This window comes from Muntiacus reevesi, chromosome 1, assembly GCF_963930625.1.
Source record: "Muntiacus reevesi chromosome 1, mMunRee1.1, whole genome shotgun sequence".
In the NCBI taxonomy this organism is placed as follows: Eukaryota; Metazoa; Chordata; class Mammalia; order Artiodactyla; family Cervidae; genus Muntiacus; species Muntiacus reevesi.
In genome coordinates this window covers 283,871,512-283,886,359 of record NC_089249.1, presented here as the reverse complement: position 1 = coordinate 283,886,359, position 14,848 = coordinate 283,871,512, and the positions used below count along the sequence as shown (strand labels likewise).

General features: G+C 44.1%; 1 protein-coding gene across 1 annotated transcript in view; it reads right to left on the bottom strand.

Moving 5' to 3' along the window:
• MAN2A1 (mannosidase alpha class 2A member 1) overlaps positions 1 to 14,848 on the bottom strand; it is a 191,308-nt gene that overhangs the window by 19,658 nt on the left and 156,802 nt on the right. The window contains exons 17-19 of the mRNA XM_065923691.1: positions 7,737 to 7,870; positions 4,835 to 4,976; positions 2,221 to 2,354 (exon numbers count right to left, since the gene is read on the bottom strand). Coding sequence (XP_065779763.1) covers positions 2,221 to 2,354; positions 4,835 to 4,976; positions 7,737 to 7,870 — 410 coding nt within the window. The remainder of the gene's footprint in view (positions 1 to 2,220; positions 2,355 to 4,834; positions 4,977 to 7,736; positions 7,871 to 14,848) is intronic.

Below are 14,848 nucleotides of genomic sequence, written 5' to 3'. Positions count from 1 at the left end.
TAAAATGCCTATCGCAGACACGAGGCCCTGCGGGGGCACAGGGAAAGGAAGCAGAGTCCTGAGTCCCGGGGGGGCAGGACACGCACACGGGGATGGGCAGCGGGCTCTCCCGGCCCAGGCACCGCCGCACCTGTGTGATCATCCACACAGCACACACCGGCGTCTGCTGTGCTAGGAACCAGCCCAGAAGCAGACAGAGAGCAACTCAACCCCAGCGAGCTGCGGTCCGCAGGAGGAGAAAGGCAATGAGCGCATAACCACACACACACACGAAGGAGACATGCACGATTCTGAGGGCGGCTCGGATCTGGTCAAGCCGAAGAAGCTGCTGAAGTAGACTCAGACCTGAACGATTAATTAGGAAGAATCGCTGGGTAGAGAGACTGAAAGGCGTGTGCAAAGGTGCAGGGGGGCCGGGGCACGAGGAGCACTGAGGACTGAAGGAAGGCAGCTGGCCCAGGGCAGAAACACGGAGACCACGCACCGAGAGGAGAAGGCGGGACGGGCAGGGCCCCGAGCACGGGGCTCCGCGGCCCCGTCAGGAGCTGGCTTTCACACGGGGAGCAATGAGGGGGCAGAGGCGGGAAGCGGGGCACCGTGAGCACAGAGTCGGTTTCGAGACACAACTACTGCCCCCTGGGTTCAGAGCAGACCGGGCGGAAGGACGATAGCAGACGGGTGTGAGCAGCCCGCCCCCGGGAGGCACAGGATGCCGGTAACCGCGGGGGCTGTCCACGGACTCGGGCTTGTGGGTCTGAGCCGCTGCGGCAGCGGTACAGCCGCGCACGGGGCAGACTGCCGCGAGGAGGGGGCAGACTGCCGCGAGGAGCGGGCAGCAGGGGCAGAGGGCCCACCAGGGCCGGCCGCAGGGGCCTGGGCTGCGGGGAAGGCGGCGCCGGTCATCAAGAGCCGGGACACCGGGAAGGCGGCGATCAGAACCGCGGTTCTGAGTCTGTCAGGCTTGAGATGCCCTCGCAAATGCCAGGCAGCAGCCAGACGGATGGGTCTCAAGGCGAGAGGTGAATCTGAGGCTGAGGGTTTCTACCTGTCAGTTCCAGCTGATGCAGGGGAATAACATACAAAGTGAGGGAACGGAGAGGCCTGGGGCTGAGCCTTGAGGCTCTCCTGTTTAAAGCTGAATACAGAGCTATCGGAGAGGCAGAGAACCGTCCCAAGGCAGGAGGAAAACCCAGCCCCAAGGGCCACGGGAGCCCGGCTCGGCAGCGTTTCGGGGCCTGAAGGCGGGCAGTGTCGGATGCTGAGGCAGGAGGAGGCCAGATGACGACCGACCACACGCACTGGGCCGGGCGCCCGAGCACGGGAGCAGGGGGCGGCGAGGGCACCGAGGCCGGCAGCCCCGCCTCGGCGCGGGGGCGCGCAGGGGCCGCAGATGAGCGCCCCAGGCCCAGCGGGGTGGGTCTGTGTTTGACAGAAGACAATGAACGGTGCTCACAAGCCAACACAGCGGCTGCAGGCGCGGGGACCACCGAAGAGCCCTGGGGAGGCTGACGCTGGGGGCCGGCCGAGGAGGAGAGGAGGCGGGGAGCAGACGCCGGGGCGCGCTCCGCAAGGCGGATGGGGCCCGGCTGCGCAGAGCGGAGGCCTGGCGGCCGGTCAGAGCGCCCAAGGGCGGAGCAGAGGAAGGAGGCCGCGTCGGGGCCCTGAACTGGGAACCCGCAGCCTGCGGGGGCTCCGCGGGGAACCCTTCCTGCCTTCTGAAGGAGTGTACTGTCAGGTTACTTCATGGCCAACCAAGTCTTTGCCAGACTCTTTGCACAGAATGCTGGATTTCTGCTTTGAGAAATGAAAACTGAACAAGAAAGCAAACAAGTAAATCCACTTTTAATAGATGAGTCTAAGACTGGCACGACTGCACTAAAGCTTCAAATGAATTTTACTAATCAAACTTCATCTTCTAAGCATGTGACTAAGCTCTGTTCTCTAAACTGAGCTCTTGTTTCTGTCACAGTAGTTTCAGGAAATTTCATCAAACTGATTGCTTAACATTATTTTACAGCTACATAATAAGCAAAATAAAAAATAAAATGCCTAAATATAAATCTTACATGATACACATACCTGAAGTTCTCTTTCTTGTGAATATAGGCTAAGTCAAATATAAAGACATCTCAATATCAGAAAATGCAAAAAATAAAGTAAAGTCACATTTTTGGATGGTAAAGAACAGTGAACATTGGAACATGAGAGCTTCTTTCCTACCATATTTGCGACACTTCTTTTTTCTAGTAGTATTCGAAATAAATTAGCTGTAATCTTGTTATCATGGACACCTTGCTCAAGGCCACGATTATCATCTTGCATGAGTCTCCGATCCATGATAACTTCAATCTGACCTAGCAAACAAGGAAACAAACAGGCCAGGGTTATTCACTGAGAATCTCACAAATATAAAGCAAAGTCTAGATTTACGTTTCCCCTCCAATCAGGGAAGCTATGGGGTTCGTTTCAATAATAGCTCACAGCATTTAGTATAAATTCACAAAACAGGACTGTATTTCTCCTTTTCTTCATCAGCATTTTGTAAAATCTAATAAGAAATTTAAATGGGACAGAAGAGAGCAAAATGAAAGTAAAACTTTAAAATAGTGATCGAAAGAGTAAAGTCTTCCAAAATTTTTAGTGACAGCATCGGGAATTTAAAAATGTTTATGAAGTTCATTAAGAAATATATATATCACACATGGAGTAATAAGAAAAATACAGAAGGACAGATCTGAAAAGGATCTGAAGTAACATTTTAGGTTACTTGATGTGTGGAGATTCTCTGAAGCCCAAGGATCTGGGCACACCCACTGTGTAACCCCTTCCCTCTCCAATACTATAGTAGTGATTTCCCAGCTGTTTTTTCTCCTTTAGCTCAAAAAGCTGTTACATTTGGTTCCTCTATTTGCTACGCAGAAATTCTACAACTCCTCTAGTTTAAGCTATAACCCTAATAGTTAGGTTATGAAATTACAAACTAAAAGAAAATCACCAGAGACATATTTATATGTCTAAGATTATACCAAAACACCCCATTAACGTTATACTACTTACATACCCTGGAGAAGGAAACGGCAGGCCTCTCCAGTGTTCTTGCCTGGGGAGCTCAGTGAGCAGAGGAGCCTGGAGGGCTGCAGCCCGCGGGGTCACGGAGAGCGGACACGACCGAGCAACACACAGGCTTAAATGTGTATGTTCACCGGTCCACCCGCTAATATTTGCTACTGTACTGAGCAGTCACTTGGAGTAAGAGGAAATTTTATAAAATGCTTTCGTAACTATCATGCTCATATAGTTAAACCAGCTCTGGCTCCTTTCAGTTTAGGTAACCAGGACATAAAGCAATCATGCAGGGTTAGGATTTCCGGTGTTCCCTTCTCCACGTTCTGTAAGACAGCTGTCTAGCACGCGCTCCTCAGGCCCTGGGGCTGCCTGTCCCGTGCTTGTCCAGAGCTCCATCACTTGGCGTCCGCAGTCATCCGCCGACCTCCCGGCCCTCTCTAAGCCCTCTCCCTGACTTCAAACACTGGCCACACGCCGTGTCACACACGGTGCTCTCGCCTGACTCAGGCTGCTTTTCTGTGTAGTCATGCGAACTCCAGGGTATCTGGGCATCTACAGCAGGATCTTTATCAGAGAAGGGAGACAACGTGCTAGCTTTATGACTGCTTGGATCCTAAGGTCTAGTCCCCTATTTAGAGCCCAAATGGGAGAGTTTAAGGCAGGGTTTAAAAATGGGTAGCTCAGGAGTCGTATTTGACACCAACAGGTTTTACATTCTGATTATTAAAAAATTATGTCAACATTTACAGAATGGGCTACTTCTTGTAAAATTCCAGAGGGGCTTTTTGTGAAAAACTGCAGAACGCGACAACCCTGGGCCAGTTCCCACGGCAACAAGGTCTGCGCACTGGGGGGTGCTCTGCAATTCACCCGCATCTCAGCAGTCCCAAGTGGGTCCCCGAGGGGAGGCCGTTTTTATTTTTATAGCTGCATTCATGTCTTCATGACATGATCTCAGGATTTTGTGTAATGAAGGCCACAAAGAAAAATGATAAACAGTAAAGTTTTCTGTGTATGGAAGTACAGAATGCATGCACGTGCCCAACATGAAATGAAGATGCCAGGCAACTACACTCATTTATCACCTGCCCAGCTCTATAACACACTTGTCTTAGCAACTCTTAGTATGTAAGCAAAGAGGAGCAATGACATGTAAATAAATAAAAAGAGGCATTATGAAGGACACATCTCTCAATAGAAAGTCCCACAAAAAATCCTCAGCGTCTACTGTCTCTTTTCTCCTTCTCCCCATCTCCGTCTGCTGGGAATCTGTAGCGTCGTGTCTGTCATCTCTTTGTTGCCATATCTGTATCAGCTCTACTCCCCTTCTTTCAGGTGGCAGCATTCTAGGAGGATGCGATTCAGAAAAGGACCTAAGTTTGAACTGTAACTTTCCCCTTTTGCAACCTTGGTTAATTTATTAATATCTAAACTTCAAATTATCTAAATTTAGTTTAGTTGGAGTCTGAATTTCCATATCCATTCAGTCACAATAATGACAGAATTTTGCAAACAATGGGCTATCGGGAAAAGTAAATTATCTTTAAAAATCATCAGTTTTGTGAACTTTGGGGTCTGTTTTCATCTGAAGATTGAGGAAATTTATTATTTTATGTCAGTCTCACAAAGCTCAGAATTAACTAACAGCCTGGTTCTCAAAAGAAAAAAGCTTGTGACTGAGGAAGATAACTAACACATGACTAAGAGAAAGATGACACACTGGGAAGTGAGACTAGTAAGAGCCAGAGAGAGTCTACAGAATACACACCACTTTTCAAACTTGAAACACCTAAAGACTGAGCGGAGAGCAGACTCAACCGATGCTCGGCATCCTGGATATATGCCATCGTAGTCATGGGGTAGACGTTTGCCTGAAGAGGCAATTTACTCATTGTCAGTCTGGGTTGAATCTGCAAGACCAAACAATTATCGTTAAGAAAAAAAGAAAATCCACTGATATTTACACATGTACTTAAAAACATTACTGTTGACTACAAATGGCTTGTTTCCAAACAGAAAAAGGTACAGCACCTTTCTTGTCCAACAGAACAGTTAACTTAGAAATTAAAACATTCTTCAATATGAAGAAAAATCATGAGCATCTTAGAAAATTTTTAAGTGAAATAGGTAGAACTTACCTATATTTTTTAAAACGGGCATTACTATTTAAATTTAGAATAAAAATCCTTTACAAAAGTTTTCTAGCTCTCCATATTTGCATAAAACAAGTTATAAAGGTATTAAGTATTCATTTCCCATTTAAATCTAACATACTGCTTTTGTAATGAATGCAAAGCATAATAGCTCCCTATCCCCTTTCAAGAAATACCTCTCATAATTCTTGAATCAGTTTTAAGAAATACCACACATCTCACCACCATATCCTCTAACATACTATGTTAGAATAATCAAATGCATTTTTATATTTAAAAACTATTCAAGGCTTACTCTTCTTGTTTAGTTTCAATGTAGACAGCTCCAAATTCCAATTTTTCTTGGTTTAGTATCTGAATGCATGAACTACAACTCCACCTTTAGTTTTTGAGAGACACTGATAATGAACTAAGCTGGTTGGGTCAAGGAAACTCAGACTCACTCAAACCTCAGGAAGAGATGTCACACAGAGACTCTGTTATCAGACACCTTGCTCACACCACATAAAAATGTCCTGTCTTCTTTCAAACTCGTGAAACTTTAACTCAGAATAGGAGAAGTACAATGCAAGCACAACGGTTAACATGTACTGAGTGAGTGTCCATTAACAGCAGGCACAGGACTGGGTATGTCACAGAGAAGGTCTTTAATCCTCACAACAACCCTGCAGTGGGTCGTCCAGTTTACTGGTTCTCAACAGCGTCCCCTCAGAACCTGTGAGTGTGATTTTATTTTGAAACGTGGCCTCTGCAGATACAACCAAGTTACACGGGGTTGGGGTGGGTGACAGTCTAAAGGATGGTGTCCTTACAAGAGCCGGGCTGTTTGGACACACAGACATGCAGAGACACACGGAGGCCACGTGGCGGCGGAGGCGGGCACTGCAGTGATGCCTTTACAGCACACGGGGCGCCAGCGGCCGCCAGCGGCCAGAAGAGGCACGGTCACCCTTTCCGAGAGCAGACGGAGGGGGGGGACCCTGGCTACACCTGCATTTTGGCTCCTAAAGTCCAAAACTGTGAGGGAATAAATTTTTGTTGTTTTAAGTCACCCAGTTTGTGGCAGTTTATATCACAGCCCTAGGAAATTAACAACCTAGTAGGCATAAAAAAAAAAAAAAAAAACAACCTGTAAAATGTTTTTTAAAAAGGAAGGAAAGAAAGCTAGCTAGCAGGAAATCACCAAGCCTGATCTTTCTACTCCAATTAAGCTTATACTTTAAAAATTGACATCTAAAACCGTCACAACTGTGTAGCTGTTACCCTCCCCATTTGTGGGTCTACATTTCTAGTTTGGCCCGAGTAACTATTCTTTTCAAAGCATAAGAAATGGCCTATTCTAAAAAAGAAGAAACATTTAGCCTACAGTCTTAAAAATAATATTTTCCTATTTATTAATGTGCTCTATCTTTGTAAAGAAAATTCACATTTTCATTTTTACTAAGTTTTTTCATTCATGTATACACCCACATATACAAATGACTGCTTCTATAGGACTTGAAGAAAAGTCTTTCTTTTGTACACAAGAAAAATGAATCAACATAAAGCCAGGGCTTCATCTGAAAGCCAAACAGCTGTAGCAGAATTAACATGTTAATTTAAAATGGATGCTGCAATTTTTATGCTTTGGAAAGGTTTAAATTTAACTTTTGCAGGAAACTGTAGAAGAGAAAATTATCACAATCCTTTCCACGCATCCCAGTTGAAAATCAGAATAACAGCATTTGTGAAATTATTTCTATTCATAGTCAGAAATTTCTAAAATGCTAATGTCTCAGAGACATGCTCATGTTTTTAATAGTATTATTTCAAATATATATTGTTACACACATATACTCTGAATATAGATTTAGGTAGCAATCAAAAGAGCTCTAGTAAGTTAGAGAAATGAAAATCTGAAAAAAAATTTATGAATCAATTTTCCCATTACTATTTCAAACTATTTCACAAAAACTTTGATTAAATACAGCTATTCACATTTCTAAACAGATAGATGTTTTTATTTGTATGTCTGTGTCTATGTACACATATACGTATGTGTATAAACACACACACACAAATACATCAGTAGAGAAGGATTTCCTGGGATTGAAAAGACCCACGGTTAAATCATACATTTAAAAACATACGTGGAACAAACTAAATATGCATAGACCAATTCCTTATGAGGAAATAAAAGATATACTCTAATACTAATATTTCCTTCTACTTGATAAATTCATTTATATTTTAGCATCAAGGTATTTAACATGCATAGTGGTCTCCAAATCTTCCTTTGATAAAAACAAATCCTTACAAATAGATGTTTTACAAAATAGTCTTGCAAATATTTGTTCCGTCCTTGAAAACCTGGTTAGATACAGAAACTAAAAGTGTCTGTGAAAATTCAGTTTTATTTTAGAAATAATTTGCAACCTTAAGTATATTTTTTCAAAGAATCCAAAATTAACTTGCCTATTATGCTATATAAAAGGTACATACTATAACCATCATTTAAACATTTTAATGGAAAATTACCTGGTATCCATTTAGGTCAGTATAAAATCTGTTTTGGCTGTTGATGCTAGAAGAAATTCTCATTGCAATCTCATAGTTATGTTCTTTTCGGATGTCTACAATATTGGAAATCTCCACAGACTGTCCTTCTACTCCTAAAATCAAAACAATATTTACACTAAGACTTTGGGAAAGAATGAGGGCAGGGTGCCAGAGGATGAGATAGTTGGATAATATCACTGGCTCAATGAACATGAGTTTGAGCAAACTCCAAGAGACAGTAAAGGACAGGGAATTCTGGCGCGTTGCAGTCCATGTGGTCGCAAAGAGTCAGACAAGTCTTAGCGACTAAACAATACATTAATAAAAAACAATTGCCCCCCCTTTTCTTAAATATACTATACAGAACTCCTTCCAAAGTCACATGCATTTCCCTGTTTCCAGCTGTCTATCTTTACCATCCCTCATACACAGAGCGGTGTCACTATTCATCTTTTTTAAAGCCAGACCATAGAAAACATTTATTCACATCATGTATGACTCAACAGAAGGATTAAGAGGCTGGAATGAGATAAATGTACATGGAATAAGACATGCAAATGACCCTGCAGGAAGTCACAGAGGGGAGAGATGACACTGAAGGGCAGGATGTCAGCCCACTGCGGCTCATCCACCACTCAGCGGGGCTGCCATCCCCAGCAGAGCCATTCAGGGCTACTTCTTCACCAGGCTCTCTTCACACACTGGAAATTATGAGCAGTGAGATTTACACTCTGTTGTTTCAAAAGACAGTATATTACTGTCCATGATCTCTCTCCAGGAAAAGAGACAGGAGATCCAGCGAGATGATTCATGGCTGAAACCGACATTACCGTATTAGTATTTGTGGAGTATAATCTGGAGAGCTCCCCAGAACTTCAGTCAATTTTAACTGAGTCTGATATCTCTTAGGATCCCTTGTTATGGAGCGATTCATTTTGCCCTTTGCTATATAAAGCAGAGAGAGGAGAGCTTCAGAAAGTCCCAGATGTACTGGACATTTTTATTTTTATTTTGGATAAGCCTAAAGTATTTACTAATTTCTATCTGTCATGCTACCCTAAGTATATCTTCAGGTCTGTGGTGAACCCTTGGGTCTATTTTAGAGCTGGAGAGGAGTTATAAATAAATGGAACACTTAATACAGTGAAGTGGGTAGAAAAGATGTCGCAGGATCTTCCAAGAAAGAGAGCAATTAGGAAAGTGGTCAAAGCAGAAAGACTGGCCACATACTATCCCGTACAGCTGGAGCTTTCTGAGGCTCCTGGAGCCCGGGACACCTTCCCACAGCTGTGACTCATGACTCAGCTCTCCCCTTCCTCACACACAACCTCTCACCTCGCTGACAGCCAGCACCTCTTTAGACACAGAGGGCTGTCACAGAAACACAGGGAGGGGAGAAATAAAGTCAGGAAGACTTTTTCCCAGGAGCTAAGAAGAATCCCCGGAGCTTACAGAAGGTGACAGCAAGCAGAAAGGAAGTGTGAATACGCAGGATTCGTGGAGAAAACATCAATGCAGCTGGCCTAAGCATCAGCTTCAGGTGACCAACACACTGGAAACTGTACACCATAAACAATAACATGCAAGAATACTGAACGGGCCGCAGCTCCCGTTAACACAGTATTCTCCTCTGGTAGATGTCGCTCTTCTGACTGAACAACCTCACAGAGCCAACTTCAGTTTCTCACTGCGAGGAGTATGGCCTTCAGGGGTGGAGGAAGGACATGCCATTCCCCCTGCTCTATCGGCTTCCCAGGTGGCACCGGTGGTAAAGAACCCACGGGAAGGTCCCCGGGAGGAGGGCGTGGCAATCCACTCCAGAGTTCTTGCCTGGAGGACCCGTGGACAGGAGCCTGGCGTGGCAATCCACTCCAGCGTTCCTGCCTGGAGGACCCGTGGACAGGAGCCTGGCGGGCTGCAGTCCTTGGGCTTGCAGAGACAGACGTGACTGAAGTGACCTAGCACACACACAGCCACAGTCTGATCACTAACCTCTGCTAGTTAAACACATACAAATACCTACACACATTTTCTTCAGAGGGTTACCAGATAAACCTACCAACACAGCTGATGGAAACCCCCCACTACCGGGAAGTCTGGGGTGGGGGGCAAGCAAAGACAACACTGGTAATAGACCTCCTTGAACCAGGAAATGCATGACTTTTAAAGTAAACTTTCCCTCCAGCATACTTTAAGTAACCCAGATTTTTTTTTTTCTACAACCAAATGAATTATATAAAAAATTTAATAGACAAGTATTCACAAATGAACCAAAGAAGCCCCAAACCCAAAGTGCAGCACTAGGGACGCTAGTCTTAACGGGGCATTAGGAAAAACAGCAGACAGCAAGTGACTCTACGTTACTGGAAGCGCCTGTAGGGTTTTCAGCACTGCTTTATGTTTTTCCTCTCTAGACGGAACATTATCTCAGGGGCCAACAAAATACATAAAATGAAGTAGTCTTCATAAAGGAGGGTGTCAAGCATCTCTGGAAAACATTGACAAAAGAAAAATGCTGAGAAAAAAATTAACAATTTCGCATTACCTCTAGCAATGATAAATTATTTCTATTGAGACAATCATCTTTCTCAAGCTCAGCACTATTATGTTCAGATACTATTGGGGCAACAAATGCTTAAAGGTCCTTTAAATGGAGCCTCTATGTCCATTTGCACTTCAATAAGACATTAATTTAAATTCTGTGCCAGGGCAGAGTTTTAAAATAAGGTCAGACTTAATATACTTATTACCAACAGACCAAATGAAACCTGTGATGGTAATAAAAGCAAGAAGGTATCCCTGAGTTCTCAAAGAAAAATTATTATTTTTCAAAGAAAATGTTTGAAGGAGAAAGAGGACTAAAATGATTGGGAATGGGTGAATTTAATTCAGATGACCATTATATCTACTACTGTGGGCAAGAATCCCTTAGAAGAAATGGAGTGGCCCTCATACTCAACAAAAGACTTCAAAATGCAATACTTCAGTGCAATCTCAAAATGACACAATCATCTCAGTTTGTTTCGAAGGAAGACCATTCAACATCACAGTAATCCAGGTCTATGACCCAACCACTAATGCTGAAGAAGCAGATGTTAAATGGTTCTATGAAAACCAGTAAGACCTTTATAACTAGCACCTTACAGGGGACTGGAACGCAAAACTAGGAAGTCAGAGAAATCTGGAGTAACAGGCAAATTTGGCCTTGGAGTACAAAATGAAGCAGGGCAAAATAGCGTTTAGGCAAGAGAACGCTCTGGTCATAGCAAACATCCTCTTCCAACAAAACACTAGAGACAACTCTACACATGGACATCACGAGAGAGTTAATACTAAAATCAGACTGATTATATTCTTTGGAACCAAAAAGGGAGAAGCTCTATACAGTCAGCAAAACAAGACCAGGAGCTGACTGTGGCTCAGATCATCAGTTCCTTATTGGAAAATTCAGACTTCACTTGAAGAAAGTAGGGAACACCATTAGACCATTCAGGTATGACCTAAATCAAATCCCTTATGATTATACAATGGAAGCAACAAATAGATTCAAGGGATTAGATCTGATAGAGAGTGCCTGAGGAACTATGGATGAAGCTTTGTAACACTGTACAGGAGGTGGTGACCAGAACCACTCCCAAGAAACAGAAACGCAATGAGGCAAAACAGTTGCCTGAGGAGGCTTTACAAACAGCTGAGAAAAGAGAACTGAAAGGCAAAGGGGAAAAGGAAAGATACACCCATCCGAATGCAGAGTTCCAGAGAACAGGAAGGAGAGATAAAGCCTTCTTAAGTGAACAATGCAAAGAAATAGAGGAAAACAACAGAACAGGAAAGACTAGAGATCTCCTCAAGAGAATTAGAGATAGCAAAGGAACATTTCATGCAAGAAGGGCACAATAAAGGACAGAACTAAGGACCTAGCAGAAGCAGAAGAGATTAAGAAGAGGTGGCAAAAATACACAGAACTGTACAAAACAAGGCCTTTATGACCCAGATAATCACAATGGTGTGATCACTCACCCAGAGCCAGACATCCTGGAGTGTGAAGTCAAGTGGGTCTTAGGAAGAATTACTACAACAAAGCTAGGGGAAGTGATGGAATTCCAGCTGAGTTATTTCAAATCCTGAAAGATGATGCTGTTAAAGTGCTACACTCAATATGCAAACAAATTTGGAAAACTCAGCAGGTGCCACAGGACTGGAAAAGGCCACTTTTCATTCCAATCCCAAAGAAAGGCAATGCCAAAGAACACTCAAACTACTGCACAATTGCACTTATTTCATGTGCTAGCAAGGTAATGTTAAAAATCCTTCAAGTCAGGCTTCAACAGTATGTGAACTGAGAACTTCCAGATGTTCAAGCTGGATTTAAAAAAGGCAGAGGAACCATAGATCAAATTGCCAATATCCTCTGGTTCATAGAAAAAGCAAGACAATTCCAGACAAACATCTACTTCTGCTTTATTGACTATACTAAAGCCTTTGGCTGGCTGGACAAAACACATTGTGCAAAACTCTTCAAGAGACAGGAGTACCAGACCACCTGACCTGCCTCCTGAGAAGTCTGTGTGCAGGCCAGGAAGCAACAGTTAGAACCAAACATGGAACAACGGACTGGTTCAAAACTGGGAAAGGACTAGGTTAAGGCTGTATGTTTTCACCCTGCTTAATTAACTTATATGCAGAGTATATTATGCAAAATGCCAGGCTGGATGAATCACAAAGTGGAATGAAGATTTCTGGGAGAAATATTAATAATCTCAGGTATTATATTATATTATCATATATAATTATTATATAATTATGTATTTTATAATATAATATATATATTATATATATTTTATAATATAATATATTATTATATATATATTTCTGCCACCCTAATGGCAGAAAGCAAAGAGGAACTGAAAAGCTTCTTGGTGAAAGTGAAAGTGAAGTCTCTCAGTTGTGTCTGACTCTTTCCAACTAAATGGACTGTAGCCTACCAGGCTTCTCCATTCATGAGATTCTCCAGGCAAGAGTACTGGAGTGGGTTGCCATTTCCTTCTCCAGGGGATCTTCCCGACCCAGGGATCCAACCCAGGTCTCCTGCATTGCAGGCAGACGTTTTACCCTCTGAGCTACCAGGGAAGCCCAGAAGCCCACCAGGGAAGCCCAGGGAAAGTGAAAAGAGGAGAGTGAAAAAGTGGGCTTAAAACTCAACATTCAAAAAATGAAGATCATGGCATCTGGTCCCATCACTTCATGGCAAATCGATGGGGAAACCATGGAAACAGTGATAGACTTTATTTCTTGGGCTCCAAAATCACTGAAAATGGTGACTGCATCCATGAAATTAAAAGATGTTTGCTTTTTGGAAGCAAAGCTATGAAAGACCTAGACAGCATATTATTAAAAAGCAGAGACATCACTTTGCTGACCAAGGTCTGTATAGTCAAAGCTATGGTGTTTCCAGTGGTCATGTATGGATGAGAGATTTGGACTATAAAGAAAGCTGAGTGCTGAAGAATTGATGCTTTTGAACTGTGACGTTGGAGAAGACTCTTAAAAGTCCCTTGGACAGCAAGGAGATCAAACCAGTCAATCTTAAAGGAAATTAACCTTGAATATTCATTGGTAGGATTAACACTGAAGCTCCAATAATTTGGCCACCCGATGTGAAAAGCCAACTCATTGGAAAAGACCTTATTCCTGAGAATGACAGGGCAGGAGAAGGGGACGACAGAGAATGAGATGGTCAGATGGCATCATCGACTCAGTGGACATGAGTTTGAGGAAACTCCAGGAAATTGTGAAGGACAGGGAAGCCTAGCATGCTGCAGTCCATGGGGCCGCAAAGAGTCAGACATGACTGAGCGACCGACAAACAACATCTCCTATTCTGTGTCAAGAATCTGAAGACGCGCCTGTCCCAGCGCAGCTCCGTGGACTGAGGGGAGAAGTCCCCGAGCAGCAGGGGGACAAGCCCACTGGTTCCAGCGACCTGCTGCCTCTCTGCAGGATGTGGCAGCAAAAGATACTTCTACTAAAATGGCTCTACCAGAGCAACGGCTCTAGATGGCCAGGGGTTTTAAAGCCCCTCTAGTTTGGTCTCAATCCTGGGAAAGAAAACAGCTCTGACTCTACAAAAGTAACCCACAGGAGTGAGAGTGGGGTGCGGACACTCCAGGTTCCAACAAAGAACGAGGCGCCCGTTAGCTGTTAACAGCACCTCACGTTCTGTGCCCCCGCAGAAGAGAGGATGGGGGTTCTTCACCCGAATTAACACACGCGGTGCAAAGTAAACCGCAGCCAGCTCACAGGCGGAAAGCTGAGACAGAGGAGCCAAAGGAGCCTCTGAGAGCCGCGGCGCCCTTTCATTTCTCCTCCCACAGCCTGTGAGCACCGCACAGACACGAGCGGTGAGCACCTCACACTTCAGAGTTCAGCCACGTGCTGGGCGCACGCTCGGGGCTGGAAACAGAGAGAATGAAGACGTGAGGGGTGTCCCTCACCACGCAGCAGCCGGCCGGCAGGGGGGAGAGCAGACGGGCTGCAGAGAAGGCTCACGTGGAGATGAGGAGGAAGTCCTTTTGTTTTGAGCAAACGCACGCCTGTTACACTCTCAGCTCCTCGTGTACCGGGACCATGTCTTATTTATCTCTATGCTCCGAGCACAGAAGAGGCACGAAGAATTGAGTGAAGGGAGACAGCTGCGTTGGAGAAAATCCACCAGCAGGCACCAAGTGCTTAGTATGGACCGTATTGCGCACATCTAATAACCCACTCAATTCTGACCGCAAGCCTAGGGGGGAATTATCCGCCCAAGATCACAAGGTCTGGCAGAATCAGGACTAAACCTCTCAGCCATCATGTCTCAATGGCAGACCAACTACTAGAAAATGTTGAAAGTACTTTTATACTAAGGATTGAGAAATATTTTATAGGAACTCTTAAGCAGAGAGAAGAGCTCCAGATTATTTTTAAACAAGGAGAGAAGGCACTGATCTGCAATCTGATATACTATAAGAGCTACTGAATTAAATAAAATAAAATTAAGGGACAAGACTTGCCAGAACCTAAAATTTCTTTAAAACAATCTCAGAGTCTCT